The following is a 22,513-nucleotide window of genomic DNA, read 5'->3' on the forward strand; positions in this document are numbered from 1 at the left end:
CTTCGCGTCGCTGCTGTTTGTCCCAGTCTGTGGTACTGTACTGTACCGGGGAGCTCGGCTAAAATGGCTGCAAGCAACTATTTCGGGTTCACACATGGTGCCAGTCCGCAGTACAGGTATTTCACACCACATGCGTTGTTGTCATTGTTCGAGTTAAGTCAAGGTTACCTGTTTCTGGAGGATAATCGGAGGAGACAGGGTCGTCAGAGGGCTCCTCGACCCTCTGGTTCGGTAACGGTTAGCTAGGGTTAGCTAACCGAATTGGCAGGCCAGCGTTTAACCGACGTGCAGCTTGACATTAGATGAACCCCACATTGCGGACATCCTCTGTGGAGAAGGAGCCTTAGGCTTTCCGGCTGTTTTGTTTCATGCCGAAATGTGACATAACAGGGACAGACAGGCATAGCAGGCTTTGTGCGGCTCGACAATGGAGTCGGTTGCGGCGGCAGGTAAGATTTTTGGCCGGTGTTTGGGATTATGGAGGCTCACACTGCTCCAGTAATGCCGAGCTCTCTCAGCAGTCAAAGTTTTTGGCATGAACAGAATTAGCTGGATTCTTGTGGGCAGGCAGAAAACCAGCTAATTAGAGACACAACCGCCAGGTCTGACTTTTTGTAAACTTGAGTCATTAATAAATCTCCTGTAAACCTGACAGGTATTCTTATAAATTGAATTATAATTATTCTGCGGTCAGTGTGCTGCGAAGGTTTCCTGTTCTGGCCTGGAGTCCAGCCAACAAATTTTGGCAAACAGGAATAGCTTTATAGCACTGTCTGTGCATCATTAGAGTTTGCACTACCCCATGATTAACTTAACACAAGACGTTTCTTTACATACATTTATGTAAAAGAGTATGTTAAACTCCTATCATATACCAGTAAAACATACCTCCCTCCCCCCGAAAAAAACCTTTGGCTGCTTTATTTGTCTATACATTTTAATTTACTGGGGGTGAAAAAAGTAGCCTAGATCTATAATGCATAATACTATTTTAGAATGTGTGTTTTGTTTTAGTTTTTTGGACAGTTTCATTTAAAAGAAAATCCAACCATTGTGAAAAATGTATTTTCCTTACCGTTTTAAAGTACGGTCAAATGTTATTTGATTTGTACTGTTCCCTCAGTAACGATACATAATCCTGGCATATTTACATTTAAAATATTTTTTGATTCAACAAAGACGTTCTCAAACTATAACAACAAACCCTGTAAAATTATTAAAAATATCTTTAAACATGTATCAGACATTTCAATAAAAACTGGTACTTTGAAAATATGTTTCTCAATAATTAGAGGGAAGATCTTTACAGTAATCAAACCTTATAATTGCTGACCAGCTTTTTGCATGTTTGTACTGGTATTTTGATTATGAAGCTTATGTGGTTAAGCTCCAAGTCTTTAAAGACTCTGGCTGTGCCACTCTGAAGTAGTAATATTATTTTCAGTCAGAGATAACGTGTTGGTAAAATTAAATTACTTTAGGCCAAAAGCCTTTCATGGGTATGAATCATTTTATGTGTAACTATAAACTTGTCACAGTTGTAGTATGTGGTCTTGTTGTCTGGACTAGTTCAATGAGTGTATACTAGTTCAAGCAATAGGAATATCATTGTGGAGCATTCTGATGATATGGTTGCGTTTAACACACATTTCCCTCATTCCTCTTTCTGTTTTCCATTATCATTATGTCCCCACCACTCTCTGTTAGCTTTAGTATCTTTATTGTTAAAATATACCTTAGTAAACTATTTGGATGCCAAGTGTAAATGCAGAGCAATTGAAGTATAAAAATCTACCACATATTGCATTCAGGCAGCCGTCTGCAGTTGCAATATCGCAAGTCTTTATATGGCAGTGGCTATTGTGATACAGTTTTGCTTAGATTCATATTATGGTAAAGCAAAAATAAACCTATAATTTTTATCAATATTTATGCTGATACTTAATTGCAAATATGAGAATAAAAATGTAAGAATTAATCACAGTTGTTTTGGATGCAAATTCATCAATGCATACAAACTAAGCATAAATATTGCTCTAAGAATAAAATGACAGAAAAGGCTTCACAATACTGCACTACACCTGCTAAACACTACACAATAATAACAATGTTCAATCATATTTTCAAACTTTTAATTCGTTTTTTATATGTGAACCAACAGTGGAAGAATAACAACAACTATTTCAATGATTTATGTTTTGATTTAGGTAATTGTGTTTATAATTTACAGTAGGGCAGTGAAATTAAAATATTTTATGAAGGAACAGAGAATGTCAAGTGCAGCCGTAAAGGTGCTCTGTAAAATTTAATCAGACAATACATGTGGCCTATCAGGCATGTCTTGTAGTAGTCACCCTTCTTTAAGAGTTTTTCCCAGACGAGCTTGAAACTTGTTATGAAAACTTGAATGTTATTACTTTATGTTTGTACTAAACATATTTACCCTATTGCAAACGGGTTTAGTTCATCAGTATATTGTTAGTTGAGTAATTGTTATTTTTTTACTTTGTTGTTATCCATAACAATTACCACTTTAGGTAATTGTGTGTTTAGTTTATGAGGTTTACACAAATAAATAGCTTTACTTATTCATTTTTATTAAAATTAGTTTTACCAGTTTTATTGAAACTCAAAACTGCTTAAAGCAGTAAAAATATTGTGCTTTTTTTCTTTTTGTGTGTCCATATTGCCTAGTTCTATTTTAGAGAGAGAACCATTTATGATACAATATGTGTAATATAATATAATGTGATATTGCCCATCCCTGTTGACATGGCCACATATTCAACCTCGCAGATGTCTTTTCTAAATTTATTATTCCACTTTTAGACAGATATTTGTTTACTTTACTATCACATTCCTCAAAGGTACATGGGAAGCTTTATTAACTGGATATTTTCATAAAGTTCAAATTTATAGTAACAAGGATATTCTATGTAAGGTTATATTCTTGTGCAAAAATATACTTCAGAAAATGTAGGAAGTCATGTAGTTGAAATAAACATTTACATGTCCACAGAAAAAGTTACACTACTGGACCAAGTTACAGTCTTTATATAAAATCAATACTACACATGTTATGTTTATAAAATGAAAGCACCCTGGTCCAAAACAAATTCCTGCATGTGTCTGGATGCACTGATAAAGTCTGACTTTAAAGTCAAGATTTACTGCGCTGCCGCAGCCTGAAGGATTTACAGGAAAACTGGCTCCATCAAGGTAGCTGCAAGATGATTTATGGCTTGAGGCTTGTCTTTGTGAAAAAATTACAAAACTGTTTTGGGAAAGAGGGTTAGGGCCTGCATGGAAGCTGGACACAAAACAGTTATTAATATTGAAATGAAAGAAAGCAAAAATGAGATTTATAGATAAGTTATCAGTTTGGATTAGATAAGAACATTATTGATGAACTTTAATATGTTTAATGTGCTGTTGGTCTTTTGACTGACTGAAGAAAACAAGGAGATTTGATGGTATCTCATTGTGAAACAGGTAAATGATCAAGGTAGACAGTTGGATTCACCTGGACACTAAACGCATAACTGGACATTGAGATTTTTGATTTTGTCATCCAGCAAAAATAAAAAAGGGTTCTGATTTTTAAAAAAAAAAACCAAATAGCAATGTATTATGTCAAAGGAGTATTTCTTATTGTGTCTTACTGCAAACTTATGATGAAAATTAAAGACAATGGCCTTAGAACTATCTACAAAGTTGGAGTCTGTTAATTTTTAATGTGTAGTCAAGCTGTCAAAAAACTAATGGAGATGATTGGAGGTTCATAAAATGATCCCTTCAAATGTAGGAATAACTTTTGAAGTGGTTGATTGAAATTTTTAGTTGTATTTGTGACCCATTTTGAACCAGGATCAGAGATCATGTACCCATACTTGATCTAGGGTACACAATATTTAGAAGCAGCATGTCATATGATCTTATTTTGTGAAAAAAGCTTAACTATTAGCCAATTACTAACTATTGTGCTGCTGTTAAAGTTGACCCAGTTCTTTGCTTTTTTCTTCCTTTATTTAGTACCCAGCCTCCCACGGCTTACTCCCATCCCTCTACAGCTAGCTACAGTGTCCAGCAGGCTCCAGCAGTGGCCCATGCAGTGACTGCCTCCTACTCCCCAGCTCCTGTCCAGGCAGCCAGGCCTGTGGCCTCTTCCCCCTACCCCGCCTACCAGAGCCACCAGGCACCTCCAGACTACACCTACAGGCAGCCCGATCCTCCACAGCCCACCACTACCCCACAGACGTACCAGGTATACTCAGACATGGTCAGTTTCCCTTCGCTTCTATTATCATTTTTGCTCCTCTCTTTTGAATTACATGTTACAATTTTCTTTAGCTAGCTCTACTTCTTTTGTTGCACATAATGTAATTTAAAGCTTTTTAACACGATATGCTGTAACTTTCATCCTGAATGTTTTGTGTTTCATTAAAAATGGACACAAATTCTATGCGTTTTATAGTGTTCCTTAAATTATTTTAACAGCAGCAGGAAAACTACAGCTACGTGCGTCCTGCTGCAGTTACGACTTATGACAACAAACAGTATTACCAAACGAGTGTAGCATCAGCTCAGAGGACGCCCACAGATAACTATTACCAGACTGGTAAGAAACATTTGTTTTTCTCATATTATGTTTTATATATTTTAATGTTGATCAGACGTTTTTCATTTTGTCAGATTATTTTATAAGAATGAAATAATCTGATTTTTATTGACTTAGACAATTATTTCTCTTAATAACTCACAGATCAGCAACTCTTTGAAATTGGGCTTCCTGCATGACCCAACCCTTCTTTCACACTGGCTCTTTCTTCATCTTGTTGCTTTGTTTCAGTCTCTGTAGGAGTGAAGAGCGCCTACAGCCCAGCTCCCTCCACTGCGTACAGCCAGCCTCCTCTGCCCCAGAGACAGGTGACTGCCCTCAAACCTCTGGTCCCCTCCAGTGCTGTGTCAACCACCTACAACATCTACCCAGTGTCCACTAGCGTCCAACAGCCTCCAACACCCATTTCATCATACACACCGGGCTCCTCATTCAGCTCCACCGTTTCCGCTACCTCCTACTCAGGTGAGAGAAAACAGATGAAACTTTCTTTTTGTCAATTTTTACACTGAAGATTCAGATTTCTTTTTATTTACCAAAAACCGATATTTATTTAATAATGCATTGAAATGAGCAAACTATTACAATGTTGCAATCTGTTCAGTGATTTTATAATCCACTCAAAAAAAGATAAAAAGAGCTACATCTATTCTTGAAATACAGTCAGTTCAAAAGGAAGAGTGAATTCATCTGTAATTTAATACAGCTGCAGTGAAAACTGATGCTGAATCTGCACTGACTGCAGAATAGTTGAAGATATAATAAGAAAAATTTCCGTATTGTTGATATTCTTCAAAGCCCACCCAAATACAAACTCATCAGAAGTTAAAAGAGGAAGCTAATTTTCCTACTACATGTTTGTTGTAGATACCTTAAAGCTGTCTGTTGCTGAAATTAAAGGACATCTTGTCTTGTTTTCCTTTTTGTAACAGCTAATTGTTTATGATGACCCACATTCTGTTTGCTTTCATTTCTTCATAAGTCCTCAGTGTCTTCTTTATCCTCTCCCCCTTAGGCATCAGCTACTCCAGTTACGATTCTATTGGCTACACCTCTGCATCCACCCCCTCCTATTACCAGCCAGCTCAACAAACTCTGTCCCAACCCCAGCCTCCACCGCAGCAGCCGCAACAACCCCAGCCCTCCATTCAGCAGCCACCAAAACAGTTGACAAGTTCCTCTTGGAGTACCTCAGGGAGCAACATGGTGACGACTCCGACCGTCAACTCCTACAAAAAGCCGGCCTTCCTCCAGAACAAGCTGCAACGGCCCAAAGGGCCCCCTAAGCAGTCTCAGCTTCATTACTGTGACATTTGCAAGATCAGCTGTGCAGGCCCTCAGGTAAGCAGAGATGAAATATGTAAAAATTAGTTTTGTAGTGAAATGTTTGAGATTTTAACTGTTTATTGTGCTGCAGATTGCTGCTTATCAAAGCTAGAATACAAATATGACAGCTTTTTATCTGATTGGAGTGATGCTTTTTTCCTCTCTTTTTTTGTTTCCACTTTTAGACGTACCGGGAACACAACGAGGGTCAGAAACATAAAAAAAAGGAAGCAGCCCTGAAGGCAGGGGGGCAGACTGGGACCACCAATGGACCCAGAGGAGTCCAGACCCAGTTACGTTGTGAACTGTGTGATGTATCGTGTACTGGGGTTGATGCTTATGCCGCCCATATCCGGGGAGCCAAACACCAGAAGGTTAGTTATGTTTATCTGTAGTCTTCTCCAGCACCCTCAGAGTGCTGAGGGTGCTGGAAGCTGCCATGTGTCCTCTTGTGGTTTGTGTCAGTTTAGGTCTTTCAAATTGACATTTTCAAATATTCCTCTGTTTCTTTGTCATTCATGCAAAGGTGGTAAAACTTCACACCAAGCTTGGCAAACCTATTCCCTCCACTGAACCAGTGTTGGTGAATTCTGCCCCAGTTACAACAAACTCCACAAGTGGGAAACCTGCAGCATCAACCTCTGTGTCTGCCTTGGTTTCGACTGTTTCAACCCCGGTTGTAACACCCAAACAGTTGGCTGTGACCACCACGGCCAAAACAGCCCCACCAATCAAGAAACCAGCTCCCACCAAAATAACGCTGACTTGTAAGTTTGATTTAAATCAATGATAATATAAACCTGTTTATCTCATCATTACACACTGTTGCATATTCTGCTTTTCTCTACATCATTTTCACAGGTTTTTAAAATTGTTTGCTGTAGTGTTGCAGACACACAAGATTTTGTGAATAATGAGCTCACCCACTTTGTTATTATTAATATAATATGTAGTCATACAGTGTCTTTCATTGAGCTCTTTAAAATATTGGCTTTTCTTCACAGCCAACAAGCCGGCCAGCTCTCCTGCAGCAGCACCTGTGATGACTGTGGTGACTAAGGAGGAGCCAGTTCAGCTGTCAGTCCAGAAGATGGAGCCACAGACTGAAGATGAGCGATCTGACCAGGCTGGAGGCCAGGGAGACATCCAGCCTGTGGGACATGACTATGTGGAGGAGGTAAGAGGAAAATATTAATGATCACATCCCCATAAGAGCACTTTGCTATGTTTGACTCCTGGTGGTTTTGACAACCATTGCTGATGTCTCATTGTGAAATAATAATAAAGTAAAATGTTTGATCTAATTGAGCTTACATACTAAATTAAGCTGCTCCCCACATTATTGGAATCCCTTGTAAATATGTCTTCAGAAAATTTAAAATAGTTTGAACAATTGGTACTAACAGTAAACTGTTGAGATGATTTTTTACTTCCTATGCCATCAGTATGTGTTTGGTGGCTGTATAGAATACCACTCCATTCTTGTTTGTCCCAGTTCCAGTCATTTAAAACTATTTAGTTATTGTTCTGTCTGTGTATCTGAGCTGTAATTCCCCAGTTTATTAAGATTAGTGCATGTCTTCCTTATATGTACATGCTCCTCCATTTTGAAGAGTAGCTAAAAGAAAGGGGCCTGTATGTTATGTCATATTTGTACCCCAGAAAACTAGAAAAGTCTAAAGTAAAAAATGGGTAAGTAACATTTGCTGTACAGAAATTGATTGGAATGTTAATATTCATATGATCTAAGCTTCATCAAAAACAATCGTTCCCCAACATAAGATTGAGTTGCTTTATTTTTTGGTATCGTTAAGTTATTGCAATAGAATCTAAAATTATTTTAAGGCTTTATATACATCTTTGCAAAACTGATGTACATTGTAACAAAAATTTTATATTGAAGCAGTCTTGCATCAATTTTTCAAGTAAATCTGCACTACAAAAATTTATATTATAGAGAAATATAAACAATAGACGAGGCTTGTTATTACATTTTGAAATTATATTTGAAAAAATGGAGAGGAGTTTAGAGGGTTTTGCTTGAGTTTCTGTGTTAGTGAAGAAAGCAGATATTTATTCAAAGTAATTCTTATATGTAGGATTACTTTAATTACTGCAGAATGTTTGCAGAATCAGTCATATATGTATTTTTAGGATCTTGTGGGTATCGACTTCATTACAAGTGGAAAAAACAAACCTCTGATGGTTGCTAAAAATGTCACAACATATGAAGCTTCACACATAATTTACAACATTTTATTATGAATGTCTTTACCTGTTTTGACCTTCACTTCATGGCCATGCATATTGGGTGAAAAAACTGGGAAGGAATGTGTTGCAATGCTGTGACAGAGCTGCACATGAACAATGTCTTGTTCAAAAAAAAAAGAAAAAGGACCAACATTCTTTCAGAATGATGTAAGGGACTGATGAGATCTCAACTATGATAAATACTTCAGGCTGTTGTTGTTCTACAAAGTGCTTTGTTTCCAAACTAAAATTTGGGGTAGTTTACTATGTGCTGCTGTTCTTTTAAACCATTAACACCTCCTAAGGCCAAATAGTTTTTGAAATATGCTTTAAACTAAATAATTAAAATATGATTTATTTATGTTGTTCACTGGAGTCTTGTGCTTTCAGGTACGCAACGAGGATGGAAAGGTGATTCGATTTCACTGTAAACTCTGTGAGTGCAGCTTCAATGACCCCAATGCTAAAGACATGCACCTAAAGGGACGAAGGCACAGGCTGCAATACAAAGTAAGACACCTTGTAATGCGGTTAAGCTGCTTCCTGCTTGATTTACCCTTTCACATACATCTGTACTACAATGCTATAACTGAAAATATAAATTTTTTTTGGTGAAAAACAGTGTACAGATAGTTTAACTGAGTTGAAAGAAATACATTTAAGAAATACTTTTAACTTATGTTACCCAAGTTTCCTCAAAGAGTTGTAGATGATTGGTGGCTCCCACAAAATGCCTGGATGTCTGCATGATTTGGTTTAGTGTTTTGTGTGATCAAGTCATAATTTAAAACTCCTGAGCTGCTTGTGTTTCTACTTCCTCTTAAGTTGCCCACTTTACTTTCAGAAAGCATCTTAGTTCAAACTAAGATTGTAAATCTTAGTTTTAACTGTGGTTCTTGGTTCAAGGTGGTTTCTGCAGCTTATTTTTTTGCGAGATGTTTAATTAGAATCGTTTTTTCAGATTGACAGTATTAGGTTTGCTGATAACTGAACATCTCTTTTAAAAGCTTCCTGTTTCACATTCACTCTGCTTCATTATTAAAAAAGGTACAACTTACAAGTGAGGCGCAATTTTGTTGTTCAGTTATTGGCAGTTGGTCTTGACTGTGTGTTCATGTTTTGCCAATTTATTTCCTAACTAAGCTTTAGCTAAAGTTAGGAAAAGTTTCTAATAGCGACAGGTACCAGAGTTAAATTAATAAAGACTTTATTGTTTATACGGTTTGATGTAACTGACGTTAATCTTTAGCTCTGAGCTCTACTTAATTATCAGTGTCGTTTCATCTGTGACACTCTGCTTGTGTTGTTAAAAACATGAAGAAGACTGTGTAAGTATATTAATAACCTGGAGAAGAAAATGTCAAATTTACAGACGTTTTACACAGTTTTCAAAGGCACATTTTAGAGCTTTTTTGGCCTGTAGTACATTTCACTTCTATTTTGTAAACTGGACCCAAGATTCTTGATCTAGGTTTAGCATTCTAGAAATTATTATTGTGGTGGATTTTTGTATAATAGAGGTTACTTATTGCAAAATTGTAGTTTAAACAACTGGTTGCCTAAGTGAAAGCCAGCCTCAGTACAGTTTCAAGATTTATTGAGATGAACATTTAAAAATATGTAACTATGTTAGGTTTTTGTACTCAAATGTCATAATAAACTGAAGGGAAAGAAATGAGTCTAGAATCGTAAAATGTAAATGTGGCCGAGATCTTAATGTGAAAAATAATGATAATCATCCTGAAACGTCTCCACCATCACATAAATAAAGCAGAGGGAATAAGAAGCTGTTGCTCCAACCTTCTGCACTCTTCAAATGAAAGAAAGCAACTTAATTCTCAAGTCAGATTAAAGAAGAAATGAGGAAGAAGTTTTGGGGGTAATGTAACATAAACATTATCAACCTAATATAACAATTGTGCTCTGTAAATTTAAATATGAGATTTGGCAATAGAAAAACCTGTATCTGTCTTCATTTGCTTTGCCAACTTCTGTTTTTCTGCAGAAAAAAGTGAACCCAGAGCTGCCTGTGGAGATCAAGCCGAGCAATCGGGCCAGAAAGCTTCAAGAGAGCAAGCTGAAGAAGCAGAAGCAGAAGGCTGTGCTGAAGAGACAGAGAGAGGATGAGCAGCGCTGGCACATGGAGATGAGGTCAGGCTTGACTCTTTGTCACAGGCCTAAACTTCTTCCCATTTTGACGTCAGTTTTGAAAGATGTTATTGTTGCTACAGAAGTGACTAAAAAAGTCAGGATGAGTAACTTGTATCCACGTTGGTAACGGCAGTAAAAGGGAAGTGGGTGAAGTTGACCACTTGACAGTAAGACTCACATGAACAGACTGCGTGTGATGCCTCTCACTCACATGGTTTTCCTTGTTTATCAAAACATTTTTTACTCGTTTTCTAGAGAGTAGTTCAGAACAAAATATTTTACAACAAAGAATATTTTTTAAAGTTGACTTTTTTTACATGAGTAAATTGTCCCTCTTTCATACAGACGGTATGAGGAGGACATGTACTGGAGAAGGATGGAGGAGGAGCAGATGTACTGGGGGGAGCAGAGGCGCAGGATGCCTCCTCCACCTCCTCCGCCTCTAATGAGTCGCCCTGGCATGCCAGTGCCCCCTCTACTGGTGAGCATCTTGTTCTTCATTTGGTGTGTATGGTGGATTGGTAAAGAAAAATTGAACACTTATCTTACGTTTAATGAGATTAGACTTTAATAATTAATTTTATCACTCTTCATAGCACTGTCATCATTGAAGCAAGAGATTAAAGATTTTAATGATTTACTTCGACCTGCTGACCCTGAGGATAATGCTGCCTTATCAGTTTTAGACCTGTCCACCATCAGTGCCTCCACCATATCTTGAACTGTGTGCAGACACTGCTCTTAAATTGTACTTCTCTTATCCTGTGGGCTTTCTATGTCAGCCTTGGACAGTATTATTCTGCAGCAATTCAATATGGCATCCCTCAGGGTTCTATGTTGGGCCCTGTTTGTGTGTTTCATCTTTTTTTTTTTTTAATTTAGTCTTATATAAGCAGGATATTACTTTTCATTCTCTTGTGGATGAAATTCAAATCTGCCTCGTTCTGTAAATAAAAAAATTGCTTCTCCACTTTGTCCTAAAAACCAAAAAAAAAATATCATAAATGGAAATAAATCCTAAGCTTAAATGAAAACAAAACTGAGAATATTACCATGATTAAAACATATTTTCAATGGAGTTAATGCTGTTCTTTAGTCTGCTAAACTCAAACTTTTACCCACTGTTGGAAGTGTATGTAAAATAGCTCTGGCATAATAAAACATGCAAAATGCATCAACTTGCCCGTTGACTTGAAAGAGAAAGCAGGAGCATAATATATCTTAATGTAGCTTTCTGGCATGTAGCACCATCATGCTCCAGTCAGACCACTGAGATTCACCGTTTAATTTACTACCACTAAATTAAAATAAGAGAATATTTAGTTTGGTGCTGCTCCTAAAAAATATATATTTATGCACATTTTAATAATACTTATGTGCCATGTTTATTTCACTCTAATGCTATTTGATTTTACTGTATGTACAGCACTTTGGGACAGCAAGGAGTTGTTTGTTAATGGGCGATTTAAGGAATATTAGCATTCACCATGAGTGTGTCTCTGCTTTAAGAATTGTGTCCGGCGCCCTGACTCTGCTGATGATCGTCACATCATGGCCAAGCATTCGACTATTTACCCGGTGGAAGAGGAGCTTCAAGCTGTTCAGAGGATCGTCTCTCATTCTGAAAGAGCTCTGAAACTGGTGTCAGATTCTCTGCTCGACAAGGAGGAACCAGCAATCCCCTCTACTGTTGCTGAGGGAGAGGTTACAAGGCAAGTTATCGCAGTGTTTTGAGTAAAATGACAATGTCTAAAGTGATAGTAGGTTTTCTAACATAGACGTTCTCATACTTAGATATACTGTCATGGAATGCAGCACAACCCTGGAATGTGCTGCATTGGATATCAAAATGTTAAAATTAAACCTAGAAAATATGAAAAATAATTGATAAATCCTAAAATTGTTCGAATGAGTGAAACTTTGATTTTAGATTTTAACCTTTTTGACAAATAGAGTCATATCGTTTGTGACAATGTATCACTATCATTTCAGAGAAAAATACAGAAAACCCATACAAGCTTTCTATTTTTCAAAAGCAAGAAAAGATTTGATAAATTGCTATAAATCCTATTTGCTTTTAGAGACAACATGTTTTACATCAAGACGTTACAAGATGTTGGTCTACTTTTAATAGAGCAGAGGTAACATCGCTCTGTGTGTCTGGCTATTGCTTATTGTGTATCGTTAGTAGCAGTGAACTGAGAGGGGAGAGGTCACAGTATCTAGATACACTTCCTGTGGTGTATTGGGCACCACAGTTTCAGCAACACCTGTGGTTAAAGAAGGTAGCCCAAGTCATGATTGCTGTAACTGGAGAGTTCACGTCCCCATTCATAGATAAAGTCAGCACGTCATATTTAAAAGTCCAACAAGCTGACAATATTTAATTTGCTTCTTTAATTTTAGTGCCCTATTTTGAGTCTGTGGACATTTGGAAATATATTTCAAGTTGAGCCTTGAACCTTTATGTGCCGTTGTTCTTGTCAGCGCTGAGAACCCGGCCCGGCTGTTAAAAGGTGTGATGAGAGTGGGGATCCTAGCCAAAGGCTTGCTGCTTCGCGGGGACAGGAATGTGGAGCTCATACTACTAACAGCTAAGAAACCCACCGTGTCATTACTGAAGAGCATCGCCAAGCAGCTGCCAAAGGAACTATTGGTAAGCGCTCAGTTAATCATTTGAAAGATGGGTTTTATATTCCAAATATGTATTTTCTGGGCTTTTTGGGTGAGGTACTTCCTCTTAGATATGATCTTGAGAGATTAAAAAAGGAACAATAAGGATATTATTCAAAGGCAGTTTTAAAGTTGTGTCATTAGTTCATTACTTAAAGAGGAAGCAACATTATGTCTTGTCATTTACTTGGCTGGAAGAGAGGTAGTTGTGAAACAGGTAAAATGAGAACCAGAGGCTTCCTCTCCTGATGTTTGTGCCATGGGAGAGGAACGGCATCTTTAAAATTTGACTTCACAAATATCATCGCTGTATATATTACCTTAGGAAAAGTATTAAAGTCAATTTTTCAAGTTGGCTCAGACATAAATAAGAACAGTTTATCCTCAAAAATGGTACACGCCTTTGAAATATTACCTAAAAGTTCAGTCAGTCAAAACTTTGCCTCAATACAGTGGACAGTAGCATTTACAGTGCTTCGTTTTTCCTTATTTCATGTTTTCCATATTATATTTATAGCTGCAATGGCATAATTTAGAGCAAAGCACATTAATTTTATAATGGCCTCGTCTAAGTTCAGACCAAAATCCAATTGAGAAGTTGTGTCAAAGCTTGAAAATTGGTCACAGAGGACCTCCTTCCAATCTGGTGTTTTGCAAAGAAAAATAGACATGAATTTTAATCTGTTGATGTGCAAATCTGTTAGAGACTCTAGAAGAAGATTGGCTTTTGTTGGTGAATTGTAATAACAAAACATAAAAACATTCAAGGAAAGTCTTAGTTGGCTCCTGGCTTTTATTCTGTTTCTACACTTTAATTGGTATCCGCTAGAATAGCGTTGTACCGCAAAACCTTAAAGTGACACTCGGTCTGTTTTCAGTTCATTGCTTTTAGTCTAGACTCTCTTCATGTGACATCATCTGGGGACTCAAGCTTTGGGAGAAATACTTCCACATCTGTTTTGTTATATTTAACCCAAATGTGCTTTTTTGTGTGCGGCAACGAGACAACTTTATACAACATTATCATGTGATGCTTACTATTTTCCCTCCTGCTGTGGCAGTATGAATGTTTTATTCAAGGAGCTTTCCACTGATCTTTAGATTTACTGCCTGGTTATGACACCTGAATCCTACAGAGTGAGATGAGACTTATTGTATTATCCTCCCAGTTTATTTTCTAAATTTTACGTCTTTAAATACATTTTTCATGACCCATCAGAGAAATCACTCATAGTGACCCTTATATTTCTTAATGAGGAGACTCAATCCCAATGGCCTTTAACAGAGGCTACAAACAGAGCAGTATTGCCTCATAACTTAACCAAACAAGGCTACTTTTATCCGTACACCCTTCCTCCTCTGTAGTGAGTAATCCAAGTGTCCTTTTAACCGGCAGACATTTTCTGAAGATCAGTATGAGGTGCAGGCTCATCCCGACGAGGCGAACATCGTGATATGTTCAAGCCAGGAGCCCAAAATGCAGGTGACCATTTCTCTCACCTCGCCGCTGATGAGGGAGGACACTGCTGCTGAGAAGGACAAGCAGGCAGAAGGAAAAGCGGCCGAGAAAGGTTAGAGAAGCCAAAGCTTTCAGTACCAAGTAACCAAATGTGTAGTACACATCTGTAATACACCTAATATACCCATATTTTCCCTTTTACTCCTCCGTCTAGGGATTTAAATGTAATCCACAGAATTAAGTAATGTTGGGATTTTTACAAAGCCGAAATTTAAGATTTCTTTTAACCTTTAACAATTTAATCACCTTTTTATTTGTCCCACTTTTTTATCTGCCCATTTTTTTGCAGCTACACTAGTCGACCATTTATTTTCTAATGGGAATCAAAAGCCGGGCTCTCCGACCTTTCTGTGCCAACAGGGTGTGTCTTTATTTTATGAACGCATGCTCATGCAGAATTTCCAGAACCTTATCTTAGACGACAGTCATTGTTCTGATAATGCCCAGGGATGAACATCTTTCCAGTAGACTTTCTGTTTATAAACACCACCATTCATATGTAGAAGATTTACATTGAAGTAAATGGTAAGTCTGTCATTCCTGCATCATCTTGAGGCATTATCTACAGTATGTTGCGGTACTGGAGTGTTTTTTACCTGCACCACAATGATCTGATTTTAATAATTGAAAATGACTCTGTTGTTCTGACAGTTTCCCTTTAGGCTTACATCTTTTTGAAGAGGCAGATGGGAGGACACCAAAACAAACACTGAAAAGACTTGTTGTGTTCATGTTGGTTGAGTCTGCTTTCCTACCACTACTGCTTGTTAGCAAAGTGTATATATTTCAAAATACTGCTCTACAACCTAAAGCATGCCATACAATTGACGCTTAACAATTTGAAACAGAAAGAACAGCAAATATTTCTCTACAACAATTTGTTGTTGTATTCAACAACAACAAATTGAAATTGAATAAATATCCTAGACATTTATTTAAAAAATAACCCAGTCAGCCCAGCCAGCTGACCCAGTGCAGCTGACTGGGTCAGTTGTGCACCCAGTCAGCTGCACAACTGACTGGGTGCACTGGCCTGCAGTCTGCTGCTTGACATACCTGCCACTAGCCTCTTAGAAATCCAGCTATAATTGGAAAAAAAGTATCAGCTTAACACCAGTTGTAAGTGGCTCTCTTTTAGTTTCCACTCTATGACTTTCAAAATGGAAAACTCTGCCTTGTAAACGAACAAAAATAATATGTTAGAAACCAATAAAGAGCTGAAAAAAAAGGAATATGTGGGCAGAGAGACACTCTGCTCTTGCAGTCTGAGGAAGTTCTGCTTTCTCTGGAATTTGATCCCACCTTTTATTAGAGGAATTTAAATAAACCATAACATTATGATTGGTCCCATTAACAGTGAAGAGAAAAAGACCAGAATCATTGTGATGCAATCACTGCTTTTCCTGCTTTAGTTACTGTAATTATTTCAGTATATTGTGTTTTATTATTGTTATTATTTATTTTTTTAATAATTTTTGAAAACATGGTGCAGATGTTTTCAGTCGGTCTTGTATTTTGTTTGGCTTTGTTGATCAGTGCTTTCATTCTGTATCAGCAGTCCCTAGCAGGCCAGAGTCATGTGAAGACGACACTCATGCACATACCACTGAGAAGAAATGTTGATAAATCAAGTTGACCCATTTTTAGGACATTTTTTTTAAAGAATAATAAAATCTTCATGTTCACTGACATCAGAGCATCAGAACCGCTCCTAAATTAAACCTTTGAAAATTATAATGAATGTGGATTTTTGATTCTAAGTGGTATTATAGTGTAGACTTCAAAACTGAATTTCTTTTTTGTTTTCCCATGTAAGACAACTAATGTCTATAGTTCTCTTTAATGTGGAAATGTGGAAACCCCATGGCTGACTAGTGAAGACATCACTAACCACATTTGCTTTTACAAATAAAAGCTTCACATTTAGATGACCAGCTGCATTGACAGTCTACACTGTTGAACCATGTTTTTCTCTAACAGGTTTTAGGTTATTTCTGTAGTGCTTGCTAATTTTATCATTACACCTGTTATATTTTTCATCAGTCTTATTTTTATCCGGTTGTTTTGATTTGTTAAAATACGTTTGCAGAAGGGTGCAAGGCGGACTCTACATGTTTGAGTTTTGTTCTCTAGAGAGATACCATCGTGTTCACATTTGTTGTTTCAAAGTAGATTTTTGTTCTTCTATAGTTTGCGGGCTTGTTGGGAAGAGAAACAAAAACAAGAAGTCTACCATGCTCAGAATGAAAAATTACATAAATGAGAATAAACTTGGTTTCAACAGCGTGGAGACATTTTACATAAATTATCATTGTTCTATTTGAGGAGCAAGTAGATGCGAGTTTAAATTTGGGAGAATAATGACTCAATTTTTATTTTTCTGGGTAAAAACTACAAAAATATAATATCTTGATATCAGGCTAAAAGAGAAAGCAGAAGGAAATGCACTGATCGGCCATAAAGCAAACTCCTGTTATTGTTTTATGTTCCTTCCAGCCTTTAAAACAAAACGTAATGTAATCATATAACTACTGTTCCCTGAAGGAAAGGAACGAGGTACAATACCTAGAGGTTGGGATGTCACACAGTGTGTGATATCACATACTCTATGTATTGTACCGAGTGAATTGACTGAAAGGGAACTCTGGGGCTTTCCTGGAGTCCTGCACCAGGAAAGCAGCTGATCCTTTGATTCCTTTGGGTGGGGGAAATACAGAGCAGGACCTGTACCCTTTTGGTCTTTCTAGTTTTATTGATACAGTTGCACACTATGATGTGATAGAGAGAAAGGTGGTTGAGTGCTACGTGAATGTCAAGACCAGAGCTTTTTTAACAGAACCTTGTCTTTACTTTTAAATAATCCTGGTTGCTCCTAGTAACTGTATTTGTTTTAAAAGTTGTGGCTGATCAGTGCTCATGTTGGAAAATAGAAAATGTCCTTTATGTCTAATTTCTTTCCTTTTTTTGTCAGTGCAGACAGTTTTATTTATCATCATTGAATGTCACAAATAATACAATTAATAACACCGTTTGCTTTGGTTTTCAAGCTGGTGGACATCAACAGAAACTTTTGAAGGAAATGTATTTTGTTTCATAAATTGTGTCTATTTTTGAGAGAGCAACCCTAACTGTACTTGTGTAAAAGGTGGAGATTGGACTCAAACATGGCCTCTTTTCTCTAAATGTGGAATGTCTTGTTTCGGTTTTCATTCTTGAATACTCATTTGTATTTTTTTCTTACTACTTGTCTTATTTAGAAACTGTCTTCCAGACTGGTTTTGTTTCTCCTTTTATTGATTCCTGTTTTGTATCCTCTTGAATACTGACTAAACAGATTACCTGACTGCTGAATCTAATGTTTTTTTTTATTATTAATGTCATACTTGCATGAACTACAAGAGATATTCCTATTCTCGACCAAACGTAGTAACAACTTGAGCTATACGCTGCTGTCATGATGTGAATTTTGCAAGATGTCGAGTAAAACTGCTTTTTATTTTCAACAGATATGTCAGAGAAGGATCCTCCTGATGTTTTAAACATGAAGAAATGTTTGGATAACCTGGCTTCCCTCCGACATGCCAAATGGTTTCAGGTAAAATCTAGGGGGGAAATCCTTTTGTTGATGTTACAAATACGCTCTTTTATTCTTAGATGTACTGTAAGAAATGTTTCCATGATTCAGATAAGTTTTACAGTGCAATAGTTACATGGAGGAAGAAGGATATATATAAACAGTAGAATATATGTTATAATATTATATGGTTTAAATATAGGATAAAATTGTTTTCTATGTAAGATCGAATGCAGTATGTTTTATTGTCGAGGCTATGTACCCAAATGGCTGATTATTATGTTGAAAACATTGTTTTATATTCTTGTGTACGTCTACAGGTATGTACATTTGCATATGCATTCTTGTTTTGTTTTTTTTATTCAATTTGTTCAAAGTAAATAAAATTTATGTAATATTCTGTGTGCTTACATTGTAGTGTTGACGCAACAGAAGTCCATATTCTCAGAAATAAATGCTCCCTTTTGACGAGGCTGTCTCTTTTTCTTCTCTAAAGGCTCGTGCAAATGGATTGCAGTCCTGTGTGATCGTCATTCGGGTGCTGAGAGATTTATGTCAGCGTGTTCCTACCTGGGGGAAGCTGCCCAGCTGGGTAAGTGCTGTTCAGTTCTCTGGTAGTTATAAATTGAAATGAATATCATCATTGCAGAAATAATAGCTGTGGAGGTTTCAACCAAACATGAAAAGGTTCAGATTTGGTGGTTTTAGAAAGACTGTGCAAACATAAGCTAGAGTTTGCTCACCTTTCTCCTGTCAGGCAATGGAGCTGCTGGTGGAGAAGGTGATCAGCAGCGCTTCAGGCCCGCTCAGCCCCGGGGAGGCCATGCGGCGGGTCCTGGAGTGCATCTCCACAGGCATCCTGCTTCCAGGTCACAAATTAGCACAACCATAATAAATAACTTTATTATGGGAACTGTTTTTGCTCCACAGTGACGCAGCAAATACAACTGAACTTGGCTGCAAAGTGGTTCTGTTCGTTACCGTTCTCTCTCGTCATACAGACGGCCCTGGCCTGATGGATCCCTGTGAGAAGGAGCCAACAGATGTGTTGGAGAGCATGAAGCTTCAAGCCCGGGAGGACATAACAGCCAGCACACAGGTACTTACCTGCAGCTTTACAGCGCCCTGCGAAAGCATTGATGTCATGTCAATTTTTCATGCTGTTTGTCATTTTAAAAACTCCAAATTTCAGTGCAGCTCAATGGGATTTTATATGATAGAATGACACAAATTAAGTAATTAATAATTGTGAAATGGAATAATGTATAGTTTTGTATTTTACAAACAAAATTTGAAAAGTGTGGTGTGTATTTTGTATTCAGCCTTTCTTTGAGTTAATTCTTCGCAACACAAATGTTTTTGGATATTTGTCTAACAACTTTTCACATCTGCAGGTTGATAATTTTTTTTGTCTCTACCTTTTTGACAAAACAGTTTTTAATACAGATTTCTTTAGTGGGTTTAGGATTGAGATTAATTCTAAGCCAACAATATAGATAACATTATTTTGTTATTGATCTACTGAAAGTCCGGTGCCCTGGTCTAAAGTCATTTGCAAACTTGACAGTTTTTTTTTCCATCTCGCTGTAGAAAAGCCACCTCATGACGGTGTTACTACCACGTGTTACCATGAGGGTGCTATGTTCAGTTAGATGTGAGATGTTCAGTGTTAGTTTTCCATTGCACAGGTTTTTACATGCAAGGAAAAATGTTGAATTCGGTCTCATGTGACTAGAACTCCTTTTTTCACCGGTTCCCTGTCTCCTACGTGGCTCATGGCGAACTGCAAACCAGACAGGAAAGGCTTCTTGCCACTCTTCTATAATAAAGATTTGTAGAGTACATCACTAATAGTTGTTCTGTCGACAGATTCTCCAGCCTGAATGGTTTATCTCTGCAGCTCCTCTAGAGTTTCCATGGAGCTCTTGGCTGCTTCTTTGATTATTACCCTCCTGCCTTGCCTGTCAGTTTAAGTGGGCGGCAGGGTCGGGTTTAAAGGATTTGGGCCCTGGGGTTGGAGCCAGTTTTGGTGCCCTATCCACTTAGGAAAATGTATTTTAATAATCCCAAGTACTGTACATTAATAAATAAATAGCCCTACAAATCAGCAGGTATGAACTGATGCATGGTAGGCTTATACATCCCCTAACCAGTAGCTCCATTCTGTTCCCCAATGATTTTAAAATACTTAAGTATTGTTTATATTCATAGAAATATTAAACAACTCGTGATGTGAGCCAATCAGTTTTATATAAAGCACAATGTCTGCAAACACACATTCATTAAATGAAGAACAATCTAAAAACTTTCAATGTTTAGATTGTGCCGCTGTAAGCCCGTTCTACACGTTGATGGCCATGTTTACGAATGTTAGTTTCATTTTCAGAACAACACTGTGAGATATTTACAGCTAAGGATATTCTTAAGCTACTTTAAACTGTGTGCTGTGTTCCTTCGTCTTCACAGATGGACTCCTTTATGTAATGTTGTACTAATTTGTGGACTTCTAAAGATGGTTGGTTGGATTTTATTTAGAGGTATCAAATGGAGGGGGCTAAACATAAATACACATCACACATTTCAGGGTTTTATTTGTGCATACATGTTGAATACCACTCATCTTTTTCTTTCCACTCTACATAGATGCACTATTTTGTTTATCTTTTATGTCCTGTAAAGTCTCAAAAATCTATTGAAGTTTTTGGTTCTAATGCAGGTTATTTTAAACCCATTAGGTTTAAAATAAGCCCCACAGGGTGTGAATGCTTTTGAAAGTCACTGTAATTGAACTGAATGCTACAAAGTGTTAGATGCAACCCATAAATCTCCACATTCTGACCTTTCGTGTTTTTTTTTTTTTTTTTGGTCCCAGCATGCTTTGCGGCTTCTTGCTTTCCGTCAGATCCACAAGGTTTTGGGCATGGAGTCGCTTCCAGCGTCTAAGGCCAACGCACGCAACCGCAAACGCCGACGGGATGTCAGCGACACGGGGGAAGGAGAGGGAGAGGGCAAAAAAGACAAAAAGGAAGAAGCTTGACCTCTGCCCCCACAACAGAGGTGTTTGCTAGTTTAGAGACTGGTAGAATGTCACTTTTTTTTTTTAATCTCAGAAAAAACTTTAACCCACAGATGTACACGTATAAATATAACCTATGACTCTACATGTTACATGTCTACCGTTAAATCAAGAGGAATTATGTATTTGGAGAAGGTTTTGGGCTGATGGTTGAAGACCAGATTTAATGCAGTTTATTTTGAAGCTGCAGTTATTTCAGTTTATTTAAAACTAATAATAATAATTATGTTAAAGATGCATCATTCCAATTCGGTTTTGAGTCACACTATTAAACCGAACCCTCTGTTTTTATCTTAAGCAATCACCACTTTTATTTCCTGTCTCCTTAAAGTCTCAAGTACACTAAGACACCTTCACCTCAAGTTTTATTTGTAGTGCTTACCTCTGCTGTTCTTCAGGCCAGCTCACTCTCACTCCCGATCTCACTGAATTAACTTTGCTGCTTAAAAATACTTCGTTATGAAATATAGGAAGCTTTTCAACGTTGGAGGAGTAAGAGCCACATAAAATACTGTGATGTTTTCCGGTGCCTACAGATATAAAATAGCGAAAAAAGGGTGTATAAATATTCAGGTTACTTTTGCACCAGTTAAAGCTCCTCTGGTTTTATTTACACATTATGAGACTTTAGGGTTGAGCTCAACCCCCTTTATGAAACCTACAAAACAAGTCAAAACTAATTTAAGTTATGAAACCTACATAGACAGGAACTAACCTCTGAGGTTTTGTCTTTAGGGGTTCACTTGAAAATATGTTTGTCTCTGCAGATGGAGGTCTTTCCTTGCACAGTTTTATTCAGAGGAAACAAAGCACTTAAGAGATGACAATGTATGCAGCCATAGTTCTATCTTTTTAGATATTATGCCTAGAAATCCTGTTTTTCTTCCAAAGAAGGTTTAGGGGAGGGGAGGATCTTTAGTCAGACAAATATGACTGAAAATCTGCTGTACGGATCAAAAGGTTACAGTCCCTTGACTTTCTTCCTTGTGCCTGCGTCATGTGTATTGCAAAAGACTGAGTAGGGGGAACATTTATAAGTTGTTCTACGTGGTTAGTGTTGTCTCGGTAAATGGTACAGGAAGGGACGGTTGCACAACATAAAAACCGATACGAGAGAGTTACTTGATATGTTTTAGTTTGGTGTTTATTTACAAAGAGCCTCATATATGAGTCCTGCTTATTTTATTTACAAAGGACGTCGCAGTCTGTTTTTGTATTGTTTAAACGGGAAGTGTGAACGTCGCTGTCCTATTATTTGAATGTATTTGTAGTGATGCGTAAAATTAAGAGGAGGTAATAAAACACTCTTCAGACTTTCCGTCTCCT

General features: G+C 37.4%; 1 protein-coding gene across 3 annotated transcripts; it reads left to right on the forward strand.

Annotated features, from left to right (window-relative positions):
- The first annotated feature begins 6 nt into the window (after window positions 1-6).
- On the forward strand, window positions 7-22,501 carry LOC102218183 (zinc finger RNA-binding protein-like). 3 transcript variants are annotated; one of them, XM_014469331.2, is made up of 19 exons: window positions 7-116; window positions 4,033-4,279; window positions 4,498-4,618; window positions 4,850-5,083; window positions 5,634-5,959; window positions 6,130-6,318; window positions 6,471-6,711; window positions 6,949-7,121; window positions 8,585-8,704; window positions 10,200-10,345; window positions 10,691-10,826; window positions 11,855-12,057; window positions 12,833-13,001; window positions 14,415-14,589; window positions 18,044-18,132; window positions 18,608-18,703; window positions 18,869-18,980; window positions 19,113-19,210; window positions 20,984-22,501. In XM_014469331.2, the coding sequence occupies exons 1-19, from the start codon at window positions 64-66 to the stop codon at window positions 21,146-21,148; spliced, it is 3,093 nt and encodes a 1,030-aa protein (XP_014324817.1). In that variant the 5' UTR covers window positions 7-63; the 3' UTR covers window positions 21,149-22,501. The 3 variants fall into 3 exon arrangements, with proteins under 3 accessions (XP_014324817.1, XP_023195491.1, XP_023195492.1); XM_023339723.1 differs by having other exon boundaries at window positions 4,501-4,618; XM_023339724.1 differs by having other exon boundaries at window positions 4,033-4,264.
- Window positions 22,502-22,513: the final 12 nt, after the last annotated feature.

This window comes from Xiphophorus maculatus, chromosome 9, assembly GCF_002775205.1.
Source record: "Xiphophorus maculatus strain JP 163 A chromosome 9, X_maculatus-5.0-male, whole genome shotgun sequence".
NCBI classification, from domain to species: Eukaryota; Metazoa; Chordata; class Actinopteri; order Cyprinodontiformes; family Poeciliidae; genus Xiphophorus; species Xiphophorus maculatus.

Excerpts from the sequence above, each read along its gene's own strand:
- LOC102218183 (XM_014469331.2), top strand. The coding sequence starts at position 64 with ATGGCTGCAAGCAACTATTTCGGGTTCACACATGGTGCCAGTCCGCAG. Across the intron at positions 10,346-10,690 it reads CGCTGGCACATGGAGATGAG|ACGGTATGAGGAGGACATGT; the intron begins GTCAGGCTTGAC and ends TCTTTCATACAG. Across the intron at positions 18,981-19,112 it reads CACAGGCATCCTGCTTCCAG|ACGGCCCTGGCCTGATGGAT; the intron begins GTCACAAATTAG and ends CTCGTCATACAG.